Source organism: Linepithema humile, chromosome 2 (assembly GCF_040581485.1).
Source record: "Linepithema humile isolate Giens D197 chromosome 2, Lhum_UNIL_v1.0, whole genome shotgun sequence".
Taxonomy (NCBI): Eukaryota; Metazoa; Arthropoda; class Insecta; order Hymenoptera; family Formicidae; genus Linepithema; species Linepithema humile.
The window spans coordinates 6,423,717-6,437,293 of NC_090129.1; the positions used below are offsets into that span (position 1 = coordinate 6,423,717).

The following is a 13,577-nucleotide window of genomic DNA, read 5'->3' on the forward strand; positions in this document are numbered from 1 at the left end:
TATTTTGATATCTTATTTATTTATTTATATTCTTTTTAAATCAATTTGTTCATCAAACTAACAAAGAACATATATTTTCTGATACATAATAAAATAGCAATGGTTTTTATGGGAAAATATAACATATATTTATATATCTATCTATGTTACAATATGTATAAATAGCTTATTAATAATTCTCATCGCATTGTGTATTACATAATTATTATTATATAATATCAGACCTCTTGATGCGTCGATTTTGATTTAATATTTCTGAATCACTGTTCCATTGGCCTCTTTATATTGCTATTTACTATTGCCCACAATTAATAAATGAGCCAGTGTGCATTTCGTGCACGTACTTTTATACGCAGTAGTAAAATCATTTTAGAACCGCGACCTTGCACATCTCTAAATTCCATCTTCCGCGACGCAATGTATATTTTAACAATATCATGTCTATTTGTATACACGTGAGTCAATTTTTACACGTTTCACCCTGTACAATTCAAAATTTGCGATGTAAAATCAATAAAAAACGCCTTCCAAGCCTTATTTACAAATTTTCGGGATTCTTTTGAGCTACGAGAATTTCTGAAATAACTTATATTAAACGGGAACTATCGGTATCAACTTGCACAACAGTATTGCCTTACAAAATCATCCTTAATGATTACTACAATAATATTTATATATATTTATATCTTTCAGAGTATCAATATATCAATATTAGAACAGAGAGAATCTCTTTAAAACAATAATTGTGGAATTTTTATGTTTGAAATGTTAATGAGTAAGATCTCTTGTGTATGTAAAACTTAGACGGCGGAGACTTACGTGAAAAGAATTCTTTTGGTATGTAAAATCCACAGCAAAATGGACAGCCATAGCTTTTTGTGCCTCGTAAGGCATCTTTAAGAGATCACGCAAGTATTTTGTGACGGAATGATTTCTTCCGCGACATTGAGATTATTATTGTAACTTCCGTGGAATACCGATTCCTCGACGGTCAAGGATGAACACTCGTGCGAGCGTTCCTCTTCGAGCGGAGCTGTATTGGAAGCGTGACTGATCGACGAATGCCTCGATCGGGAGAGAGTACCGCGCTGATTGCTGCCAGCGGATGGTGCCGGGCTCGGCGAAGGACTCTCCGGTATCTGCTCCTGTTCCTGCTGCTTAGTTATCACGAGTCTATTCAAGAGCGATATTTGCCCTTGTATATTGGACATGAAGGGACGATATCCTAAGCTGCAATCACAATATATAATCGTTTTTTTTAATTAAAAATTGTATTATTAGTTTAATTATAATATCGAATAAATGTTAAATATACACATCTTTGATGATTTTTGTATTGTAATATTTTTCTGCAAAGATTTAAGGTTGAATTTTATAAATTCCTAATTAGACTCAAAATGTTCAAAATATTTTTGCAAATAGACTTCAAATTCGTTAAAGCAAAATTACTAATTTCCAATATTTCAAATAGTTCAATGTATGCAATTATGTTACAAACATAGATATGTTAGGATAAAACGTACCATTCTGAATGAGACCATTTGGTTAATGTGAGCAATCCATCTCTTAGATTAATTATAGAGTCGAAAGTTTGCATCGGGGCGTGAGCTGTTCTAACGGTTCTAGCCATGGCCGCTGCGTCTCGAAGGACAGTAGCCACTACTGCAGCCCATCCTAGACAACTGCCTTCAAGAAATAGCTGCAATAAATACCTGCAAAAATTTAAAAGCAGATATGTATGAAACGGAGATTTTTAATAAGACATTTTTAACGTGTTAAAACATTGGACATATCAATACCTAAGCTGCACTTCTGCTCGACCGATTGGTGCGGAGACCGGATTGACTTCTGTAGGTCCCACCGATTCCGGCGAGACCCAACACACAATGGACTCTGCATCATCCCTCCAAATCGTACTAGTATCACTAAGAACACTGTTGGCATCTGAAATTGTGCAGCATGCAGAAAGTTATTTACGAAGACTTTTCGCCAAAGACACAGAGAGATTTGCAGCGTAAGAAAATTTGCAGAAAAGTCAATAAAATTTAACGCTGCACAACTCACCATTTATCAAATTCGGTGTTAATTTGGCTTCCGCAGTAGGAAACTGCGTCTCTAAGCTGGCGACGGGTGAGACCAACGATGTATACGGTGGCCTACCACTTGGAAGACTAGTGTATCCGCTATCAGGTAGATCAATAGCCAAGTTCGGAGACAAGGTCTCGTCATCGGACATTACAGAATGTAGAGAGGTAAGGCTGGATCTCCGAAATTTCTGCAGCGTCGGCAGCGAAAGTGTCGGGTATGGAAACGCGAAGTCCTCGTGGACCGCTTTCAAAGTTGCAACATAGTCATCGATTTTTGCAGCTCTGTCACGCTCTCGACCGAACCATGTCACTAAGTGGAAGTCAAGACGGGCCGCGAATCGCCCCAAATCGGTCAAACGGCGGGCTGAAAGCAGCCGCCGCGCGTGACGTTGCAAAATAACATCAATGAAGAACTCCTCCGCCGATCCTTCCCTGAAAAGAAAAATTTTTATTTCGTTTAATTTTATGAAAAAATTATTCTAAATAACAATTTATACTAAAATACACATGTAATTTTCTTAAAATAACATACAAAAATGAGATTTCTTAAATAACGAAAATAAAATAAAATAAAATAAAATAAAATCTATAAAATTTGTTTTTTTACATAGATTTTTATCTGTTATTTTGTATATTTTGATACTAACCGTCTTAAATACTGTTCCTACAACTTCGAAATACATTTATCTCCAAATGTAAAGATTTAATATTTACTTGTTCTCAGTCTTTTCAGCAGTTTTCACCGTAGGAACGGATTTCTTGCGCCTCATGACAACATTCCGGGTTTTCTCGAGCATAGAGGACGGCGCGGTGTCTTTTTCAGATTGCACTTTGGGCGTGACCGTAGTGCTGTAACTGCGGCTTCGAGAAACTTGCATAGTGCCCAAGACCAAGGAGAGATCGTCCTCATGCGGAGAAAGAGGAGGTGTCTGCGGTGGGTTCACCCCACCCAATTTCGAACTACCGCCCCACGATGTACGCGGCGACTCCACGTCATTTGGATCTATAAACAATAAGAGGTTTAATGTACAATTTAGGAAATGTATGTATAATTTGCATTTATAAAAATGCACAAAAATATTTACCGATTGCTCTGAGAAATCTCACAAGATCTCTCGACAGTTCCCATCTACCTTGCTCTAAAGCAGCGTCCAACAGTAACGTGGCATGCTGCCTGCTGACGGAGGATGGTTCTAAATTTTGTAGAATGATCAAGTAGCTGGCGGCGGTATCGAGCTGCTGACGCTGCAAGCAATCCTGCAGTAGCTTCTTCGGCGGACCGGCGACGGAAAACAGATACGGCCAAAGGGCGATTTCGGTTTTGCGGGCGCATTGTACAACAGCTCTGGCCCAAACGCCGGGAAACTCGCGGATGAACTCCACGACGGACGGCAACTGAGCATCCGGAATAGGATCCTTACTTGTCGCTTCCTCCTCGAGGACCTCGTGGAGCAACAGCTCCAACGAGTGCGGAAAATACGGCAATGCGGAACAGGAGCGCGCTATTTCCCACGCGTGATAGCCCAAGTTTCGATGTATCAATTGGCGCAGGATCTGATGCAGATACACTTGGCTCTGAAATATCGTACAATCATTTTTTCTAGGCAGTTAAAAGTGACAAGGAATGAATTTAAATAGTAAAGTTCTAAAATCAACATTCTTATGCTTTTAGTTACTTGGCAAAGAGTGAAATTACCGTCAGCTCCAATAAATTGAAAGGCAGTGAAAATGGCGAGTTAGTATCCGATGTGAATAGCACAGTGTCGTTTTCGGCTCCGAGTAGAATCGCGTCTTCGAAGAGTATCGCCAATGGATAGATGCGCAAGTGAAAAGGCAGCATTATTCGTTTGCTCATAAAGGCGTGCGCCTTTTCCTGATGGTTACGGAATAGCGGCAGCCAAACCCGCATGCCATGTGCGCCGCAGAACAGCCACAAAGCCTCGGTTAAGTGAGGCTTGTCTCTCCTCGAGCGCGACGGCACCCATACGTTCTCGACGTAGGACGCCAACACCGTCGGCGCGCCGCACGTAAACAGGACTTCCGAATTGTCGGAGCAATGTTCGCGTTGCACCATGAGGAGACGTCCGGAGACGTTTAGCAAAAGACTTTCGGGATGAGGATGACTACCGGCGGTCTCCGCGCGAATCGTAGTTAATGTGGCGCTAACCACGCAAGCGGGATGTATGCACAGTCCGCTGATGTCCACCGTTTGTATTCTCGTCAGCTCGATACCACCAGCTTCTAAAATATCAATACGACCATTTTATTTAATAAGGATTAACTTTTACAATTAATTTGTAATTTATTTTAGCTTACAAGCAGAAAAATCTTATTACTCACCAACGTCATTTTGCAATACCATATCGTAAATACTAATCTGAGCATTGGCACAAAACGTCAAGAGTCTGTCCTTCATCGTATTCAATAATAATACTTGCGAGGGCATCTTAACGCTCCTAACATAATTGTTATCGAGTCGGGAGTCACGTGGATAAATCCTAATTTCGTCTTTATCGTCCAAAATGGAATAACTGCTGGCTATAAGATATCCTTTGTGCCACAGTAGTCCACCAGTCACTATGAAGTCCCGCTCCTGACTCTCATTGCCGAACAGCTTCCATTTTCTCGACGGTAGAGAATAATGCGCCAGTCCCGTTCGACCAGCTACCGCAAGACTCAAACCTTCGCTGTCTATTGCAGTATACTGTTATCAGACACACATACACGTAAATAAATATAATGCGTAAGATATATTAAATATAAGAAAAACACTTTGATATTTTATTAATATTGTCAATATAGCCAATTTAATTATTGATAACACTATAATACTTTAACAAGATCAAACTAAATTTTAGTAATATAAAAATCGTTATTGAGATTTCTAAGAAACGTTCGTCTCTTCGAACGTGATCTCATATTTACCCGAATTGGCCAATTGGAACCGCTGTACGCAGACGGAATGGGCACGACGAGCCACTGCTTGCAGCCGGCGAGTGTCTGAAGCATGCTGTCGTTAGGCATTTCAGCGGCAAGATGAAAACCAGAAGCCGTCGAGGATAATCCAGCGCCTAGATTCAAATACAGTCTATCCTCGCCTTGAAGATACAGATGCCCGTGATGGCCCATGCATGGATTAATGGTCAGAGGGCTTTTAGCGAAATCCAACTGAATAAGAGAACGACTTAAATTGGACATTTCGTTGCCGTTTTCCTCGGTAACCGAAGGTCCTGGAGATTCGCGTAACATCCACAACTGATAACCCTCTGCTGACCATTCCATCGTATGAATGAACAGAGGATTGTCATGCGTCAGATCCACTCGTAGGCCGTAGTCCCATTTTAAACTGCAGAGCAAGAGAGCGCCAAAAGTACTCCACAATGCTAAGCCGCCACCTTCCCAAGCCAGAGCGATAGCACAGCTGTCCGGCGTCCATCTAAGACACTTGACGCTGCCTGGTCGACCTGGGTAATCCTTGGAGGATAGACTCAGAGTGTGTGACATCTCTAAACCTCCTGTTGTCTCGTCGACATAATAAACAATACCTTCCGAGCTGCAAATCAAACGCCAAATATAAGTTGCATTAATTGTGTTACATAGGTAACAAAGTTACTAAAATTAAACAGTTTAATTTTATAATATTTTGCATTACTATTGTAATACTAAAAATATATCAATTTGTAGATATTTTTAAAAATATTTGTAGTAATAAGATTACATTAATAAAAAAATATAAGCACTTTTCTTTTAGATACATTTACAAATTTATCAAAATTGTATAACAGATATTAAAAGGAGAATGCTCACTTTTGTCTACCAATGGCAATTAGCCGGTATTTGTGATTAACAGCGGCACAAGTGGCATCATCCAAATCTCGAGCCCAGATGCCTTGCACTTGATTGGGATCAAACTTCAAAGATTGAGCAGTAAGAAATGCGGCTTTGCCATTGCTAAGCACAATAGCAAAACCTCCAACGAGAGGCGAATATTCGATATCAGTGACATAGATATTGTTCTCCGTGAGTGGTACAGCTACAGTAGAGATTTGTTGATCACTACTGAACGGTATACGTCTCAAGTCCAAAGAATAGTCGCGGTTCATGGTGCCGTCCCACTTGTGGCGTACGACATGGCTAGTTTTGGTTGCTACCATGAGTTCGTCTCTTATACAAACTAACGAACTAATTCCACCATCAATCCAAGCAGACTTCTCCTGCAAAGTAAGCAAACAACTATGAATTCATTGTTTTTTTATCTCAATAAACTAAATAATTTAATAGTTAAATTTATTTTATAATCTATTTTCTCATTAAAACACTTTTACTACGTTTACAATGATAATTGCATAGAAAGCTTACGAAATTTAAGATAAGAGATGGAATAACTTCTTTAATGAATAATTCTGCGCTATCTCGTTTCAGGCTAGTGACTGGAGAATCTCGTTGCTCATAGAGTCCCCGGCCCTCTGGACTATTGTCCGAGAGCCGATAGAACAACAGATAGCTATCCGATGTTGCAATAACCAGCATACTTGAATCTGGTCTCCATTGAACCAAAACATTCTCTCCATGCTTTCGCAGAGAAACTGAAGATCTTCTGCTAAATACAATTGGCACACAAGGCTGCAACATATATTTGAGCATCATAAATTATTAAATCCATATCTTAAAGACATATCTTCACAGAAATTACAAAAAGGCTCATGCATAGGTTAACAATGTGCAATGTAATATGTACAAAATTCTACAAAATATAAAACACGGTAAATATATAAAGAAAAAAACTTGAGCATGTTAATCTCAAGACAAATCAAGTACATTCCTTTCTTATATGATTATTATTTAAGCAAATTTAAGCAATAGATAAGCAAATATTTATGATAAGATAATCATATTTTGTCTCCAACAGATATTCAAAATATGAAACTATTAACGTGCTCTTTACTAGCAAAGAGAATGGAGAGTAATTCTAAGATAATAAATTGTATGATAATAAATTCCTTTTGATCTAAATTACGTGCCTTGCAATACCAGATGGTGAGAGCATCCGTGGTAAGAACGGCAAAGAGAATTTTGTCTCTGTTACACACTACAGCGTTTATTTTGTTGGATTCGCTGGAATTTAGAACTCGCGGCCATCCTACGGGGAAAAACATGATTTCCGCGAAAGCGTCTGGTCGCTCTTCTTCAGATTTCTCTCATGTTTCGTCTACGTTTCTCCCCCGACGCTACGGATTTGACAAGTAAACAGTACCTAACCTTCACGTAGCACAATTAATGAAACGGTGGGAACTGAAGAGAAAGAGATGTGTCAAAAGCAATGACGCCAGATTGAGACGCAAGCAGCATAAGGGAGGGAATACCGGACACATGCACAAGCCACGTTACATACATATGAGCTCCACGCTTCGGCTAGCTTTGGACATTAGAAGAGAGCAGACGAACTATTTCTGTCTCCTCTCTTACACTCCATTTTAGCTGGGATTTTGGATAATTGTAACAGGAGCACATGGGCTGCGTTCGGGGAGCGCGCTATCAGCGCTATTGTGTCGTTCTATCCTTGTTTTATGTCTAATGAACGATAAAGATAGAAAGATGCAATAGCGCTGATAGCGCGCTCCCCGAACACAGCCATGATGATATAGGAGCTCACTCACTGTGCAGTCGGTACACTTACCATCAATGTATTCTTAATGTTGCTTTAGTTAATCAATAGATTGCACTGTTACGAGTAGAGCTCCTGCATTATCATGTGCTCCTGTTAACAACCTCCTATATCATCGTGTGCTCCTGTTACAATTTCATAAAATTCCGGCGTTTTAGTCGGAGCGTTTTAGACTGTTCCAACGGATAACCCTAATCTTTCTACATGCTTATTGTCGCTACTTTTGACAGTGTTAGGTTAGGTTAGGTTAGGTTAAGATGCTCGTAAACACTTAAATAATTATTAAATAAAACGTCTTTTAAAATTTTTGATAAGTTTTTTGTTGCAAAATTTAGAATGCCAATTGTTAAAGAAATTAAAAAATGTCCTTTTTTAGGATGTTTTTAGGACGTCTTAAAGATGTCTTTTTTAAGACAGAGAAAAAGGAGATAGATATGTATGGAAAAATAGAAAACTTCTGATTTATGAAAAATTTATTAATAAAATATTGTTTGTAAATAAAAAGATCTGCATACAAATAATACAGATCGTAATATAGTTTTATTACATGGAATATTTTCTGTGTACAAGTTTCTATATATTCTATATATTGGTCTATTTTTATATTACAAAGTAGATCAAAAATTAAATGAATATAAAAATATGTAATATAATAAAAGCATTGTCTTCTTTTAGATAGTAGGATTAGATCAACTACAGAAAACAGTGTCTTGTCGTCACAAAGTACTGTTTTCTGTGCTAAATTAACAATTATAATTATGTACCACTATACTACTATCCATTTGGTATCTTTTCCAATATTTGTACCAATAAAGTTATTTTAAAATTTATACAACGTTCACATTTTAGTTTCAGAGATTCTTTATGAAAGTTTATCGAATATTCGCAGAACGTTTATCTTTACTAAAACTACCAATTGCGAAAATATTCATCGAACACAGCCTATTCTTAACTCGTTTAGGCTAAAAAGGTAAAAGAGATTGAACTATAATTCTTCGCTCATTAATTTCCTGTATTCTTGTTGATCCTGAACCATTCTCTTGAATACGTGATATTTTCGAAGATGATATCTGAAATAATTATAAGTAGTTATATAATAAATAGCACTCTGTGATAAATTGTAGATAATAATTGAACTGTTTTCTTTTATATTTTTAAAGCTGATTTTCTTTTTTGTAAAAAATTTAAATGTTAATGCAATATATTTTTAGAACTAATCTGTATATTTTTATGCTCTTTGCATATTTACTTGTAACATTCGCTCGTTGGTTTCACTATATTTGCTAATCCTGCCATTCTTTTGATAGTCTCTTGCATAGAATATTTTTTCGTGGCACATGCTCCAAGGATCGCCGCGCCGATCAAAACTGATTCTCGTTCCACAGGACAGAGTACTGGTAACGCCAACACGTCGGCTTGGATTTGAATAAACAGCGGATTCTGACTAAGACCACCACAAACCAGTATAGTCTCGATGTTATGGCCGGCAGCCGTCAAGGTTTCAATTATATGCTTCGTACCATACTGTAGAAATTAATACAATATTATAAGCAAAAGTGAGTATTTATTTTATATTTTATATAATAATATTTCTCATATTTATCAATCCATCAATAAATTCTCATTCTAGAAAATTAAAATTTTAATATAAATAATTCTAGTAATAATCTTCAATTTTTTTGTTACACATTTTTAGTACAATAACTGTGATAATTGATTTAAAATTCTGTGTATCATGAGTTCTAATGGAATTTCTAAATAGCTACTTTTTATATAACATACCGTTAACGCCTGTACTGTTGCTAAGTATAATAACGCTAAGTTCTCTTGATCCACAGATAAGGATAATCCGGATACCTAAGATAACAGTGCAAAAGTGTATATCGATTTTCAAAGTATATTAATGAAAAAAATTCAGTATATGTGTCAATACCATTCCTCTAAGACTTGGATCAGCAAGAGGCGAACGGTTACCGTGAAAATCAGGCCACACATGTATATCTTTCGTCAGGTACGATACGTTCTGTAGATTTTTCTGCTCAGCCATTACGTGCAATAATTCCGACAAGTATTGTTGAATGTGTCTGAAATAATAGAAGAAATGTATAGAAGTTCTCTCATCATATCGATATCCTTTCGAGAAACTCACTTGTTTCCAGCTAAACTTTTCAGGATTCCTGGCGTTGCGGGATGCGTATCGATGACGTGATCAAGGAGCTTTCCAGTAGCACTTTGACCACCTTCGTTGAGCCAGAAACTAGGCACCATTGCGCTATAATATGGGCCCCAAACGCCTTGTACAAATATCTTGTTCTCATTTACAACCATGTGACACGTCGATGTACCGCAAATCAAAGCTGAAAATGTAAAATAATCTGTGATACATTTTTTTCCAGTAAACAACACATATCGTCGACAGTATTTTGCGTACCCAGTCGATTGGAGAAATTCGAAGACACGTCTGGCGCATAACACCCGACCATGCCAAGGCCACCGGCGTGTGCATCAATCAGCGACGTTCCCACTGGTGTACCTTTCAATAATCCCAATTCCGCCGCAGCTTTCGTTGATAATCCAGATTCAATCGCATCGCCGGGGACTCGTACATTATTACCTTGACATAAATATTTGCTTTTATTATAGACTAAAATAGACTATAATACAATAAACTAAAAATCAATAAATTAAAAATTTATATAAATCAGTCATAAAGTTTATGCTGACATGTATAGAATTTCTATAGAGATCTATAGAAATATTTTTTAATACTAAAACTAATTGAAGAATCCATTAATTTTTAATGATTTTAGTGTACGATATTTCTGAAGTTGATTTTTTTATAATTACTGAAAATTAGGCAAAAAATTTTTCTTTAAAAAATTTTCTTTATTTTTAATATAAAATACAACAATGTACCTATTTTTCTCCAATTATCTTTCTTTAAGTCCCGTAAATTAAGTTGGTCGAAGAAATCCTCATCCCATCCATTCTTGCCATCAGGATTGGCGCTATAATTCCACTTGCATACTAACGAACACAACGATCTAAAATAAAAAATAAAGATAAGAAATATTACGTAATTACTTTCAATAAATTTATGTATCTAGAATTTATACCGTGATTCCGATTCGGTTGCCTTCCATGTTAAAAAATCTGGTAGATCAAACAGTAGCGCTACAGAGTTCCAGGAAGCAGGTAAATTTTTTTTCAGCCACAGCATTTTTGGTGTTTGCATCTCGAGAGAAACTTTGCCGCCTACATATTGCAGTATATCGTGGCCTGTAGAATTGATAAAATTGGCTTCCTCCTGCGCTCTATGATCCATCCATAGTATGACATTCTGTTTCTCCTGTCCTAAACAATTAGTACATTAATTTTTTATGTTATATTAATATTATTATTATACAATTTTTTTACGCAAATTAAGAATCACAAAATATCTGCCAATCTCATCTCTGTACCTGTAAGACTGACTGTTACTGGTGAGCCTGTTTTATCTATAGCCACCATTGAGCAAGTGGCGTCAAAACCAATTCCTTTAACATCTTCTGCTGAGATATCAGCAACAACTGACTGTAAATAACATAAGAATTAATTAGACCTACTTTAATATAAATTTTAATTGCACTGCTGTAGCATAAATCTCATTTCGACCTTGACAACATGGCACACAGCGCTCCAAATGTTTTCAGAGGATTGTTCGTAAAAGTTTGGGGCAGGATGAAAGATTTCGAGTGGACATGTAGCCACTTTTATTAATTTTCCATTTGAAGCCACCAGAGCTGCTCGAACGCTTCCTGTTCCCACATCTACACCCACAAAAAAATCCATGACTGATGCAGCTGAATTACGACAAACATTCACTCAAGTCAAGCGAAGTCAACTAAACGCTTTGCATCCAGTTTAGACTGTAAGGAGGGCTGTAAAATTATAAATTATCAGCCAATCGTACAGCATGTGTTAATCTTTGATATATGTTCTATGATGACATGACCCTGAGATAACATTAATTGCGAAGGAGATACAGGGTGAATAAAGATTTCAAACAGTGTAGTATATGTTATCAGCTAATGCTTTCTTAATCCAGCAACACATACCAATGTCAATCTGTTAAACACGAGTCAAACACAGCTTGCTAGTGGCTTGATATTAACAACCACAAGTAAATCTAAGAATTGTATGAGTAAAATGCATGTTTGCAACATATGGTACTCACATTTTAAATAATAAAACATATGAAACCATTAGATAGAATTAATTGTTTACGATATATAAAGCATAAAGATGTATGGAAACATATATTTGTTATATTGCATAAATTACCTGGCTTTTATAGTTGCTACTGTACAATTCTGTTATGGTATTGTGTACTCTGTTATGTCAATGTATGTAAATAAGGAATTTCCCATTATTTAGTGAAAGTCATCTTCGGCGACACCCAATAATATAACGTAATATAATGATGTCATTTACGTTCTGATGAGAAATATGCAAAATTGATGAAGCATAACAACCGTAAAAAATATGCCACATGATCGTTGCATAAAAACTCGTTGCTTATTCCACATGTGTGTGTATACACGTGCATAGCGCGAATTGTTTATGCGGTCGTACCAATCGTACGCTTGATACCGATGCGACCTAGCCATATCTGACTTTAATACACGTGACTGTGTCAGTGAGCTGAATTCAGGTTGCGAACAGCTGAGAATGTTACAATTCTGTTTGTTTTACGATCATTCATTCTGCTGGCACACAAATATGTTAAATATTGACACGCTATCGCATAATTTTTAGAACAATATTGAACTTTTGTGGTAATATTTGAATAATCTTGAATTATAAATTAACAAAATTACAATAAATATAGAGAAGCACATAACCTAAAACATGGTTCGCTTCAAAAACAGGTACGTTATTCATAATTGTTACAATAATTTTATATTCATGATGATGTTGAACTTGATTAATAATGTACGAGATAAAGCAAATTACAATTTTGATAATTCTTCTATTATATCCATTTAGATACATTGTTCTCGAAGTAAAGCCGTATAACAAAAATAATGAACAATTAATGTTTAAAAATACGGCTCTAGCACATGCTGTTAATAAGAAGGTACAATATTTATACGGTGATTTTGGAGCAGCAGCAATAAGGGATGGCTTTGATGGTAATTCAATATTTGAAGCAATGATAATTTCAAACATTTTTTATTCATAATAATATGATAATTATGTTATTTTTTTATTTAAATTAATTTGTACTTTAATATATTTTTTTGTCACAGTAAAATACTGCAATAAACATACAAAAATAGCATTGATAAAGACTAGACATGGGCCTCATAAATTTGTATTGCGTGCCAGCCCATTGATAAATGAAGTAGGTGGACAACAGGTTAAAACAAGTATTCTATATATTGGAGCCACCATGAAACATTGTTTTCTTTTCATCAGGGTGAGAATGCAATATATTTTGCCTATTTTGTATAATATGTAAAAAAACTTCATTTTTTAAATATTTTTAGAAACATCAAGAGAAAAAGCTGGAACAAATGTGGTCAAGATTACGGACAGAAAATGAGAGGAAAGAAATGGAGACAGCTTTAATGACTTTGACGCCTGCTATGAAAGATTTTAAGTAAAAATTACTTCCATTCTTTTATAAACAATTGTGTGTATTTCTTACAAAACAATTTTAGTTTCTTAATAATTCATTAAGTATGTTAACTAGTCGTAATACTAAAAAAATATTAAAATTGTTTACATATATACATGATGATTTATATTTTCTAACACCATAAAATAGAAATAACATGTTT

General features: G+C 36.2%; 3 protein-coding genes across 4 annotated transcripts; 1 reads left to right on the top strand and 2 right to left on the bottom strand.

Moving 5' to 3' along the window:
- Positions 1-103: 103 nt before the first annotated feature.
- On the bottom strand, positions 104-7,603 carry Rich (Guanine nucleotide exchange factor subunit Rich). The gene is made up of 13 exons (XM_012378590.2): positions 7,480-7,603; positions 7,109-7,379; positions 6,447-6,710; positions 5,895-6,301; positions 5,013-5,640; positions 4,428-4,791; positions 3,784-4,328; positions 3,173-3,662; positions 2,802-3,090; positions 2,065-2,519; positions 1,800-1,944; positions 1,524-1,712; positions 104-1,230 (listed from the first exon to the last, which is right to left on the bottom strand). Exons 2-13 carry the CDS (start codon positions 7,241-7,243, stop codon positions 897-899), a joined length of 4,245 nt encoding a protein of 1,414 aa, XP_012234013.1. The 5' UTR covers positions 7,244-7,379; positions 7,480-7,603; the 3' UTR covers positions 104-896.
- Positions 7,604-8,237: 634 nt separating this feature from the next.
- On the bottom strand, positions 8,238-12,370 carry LOC105678812 (FGGY carbohydrate kinase domain-containing protein). Of its 2 annotated transcripts, none has more exons than XM_067348963.1 (11): positions 12,076-12,370; positions 11,407-11,561; positions 11,214-11,325; positions 10,869-11,106; positions 10,669-10,796; positions 10,184-10,366; positions 9,902-10,109; positions 9,686-9,836; positions 9,535-9,609; positions 9,002-9,276; positions 8,238-8,822 (listed from the first exon to the last, which is right to left on the bottom strand). In XM_067348963.1, the coding sequence occupies exons 3-11, from the start codon at positions 11,260-11,262 to the stop codon at positions 8,738-8,740; spliced, it is 1,392 nt and encodes a 463-aa protein (XP_067205064.1). In that variant the 5' UTR covers positions 11,263-11,325; positions 11,407-11,561; positions 12,076-12,370; the 3' UTR covers positions 8,238-8,737. The 2 variants fall into 2 exon arrangements, with proteins under 2 accessions (XP_067205064.1, XP_012233906.1); XM_012378483.2 differs by having other exon boundaries at positions 11,407-11,672.
- A 67-nt stretch (positions 12,371-12,437) lies between these two features.
- On the top strand, positions 12,438-13,529 carry Pop5 (POP5 ribonuclease P/MRP subunit). The gene is made up of 4 exons (XM_012378486.2): positions 12,438-12,662; positions 12,781-12,926; positions 13,044-13,213; positions 13,284-13,529. Exons 1-4 carry the CDS (start codon positions 12,643-12,645, stop codon positions 13,398-13,400), a joined length of 453 nt encoding a protein of 150 aa, XP_012233909.1. The 5' UTR covers positions 12,438-12,642; the 3' UTR covers positions 13,401-13,529.
- The last annotated feature ends 48 nt before the right edge of the window (positions 13,530-13,577 follow it).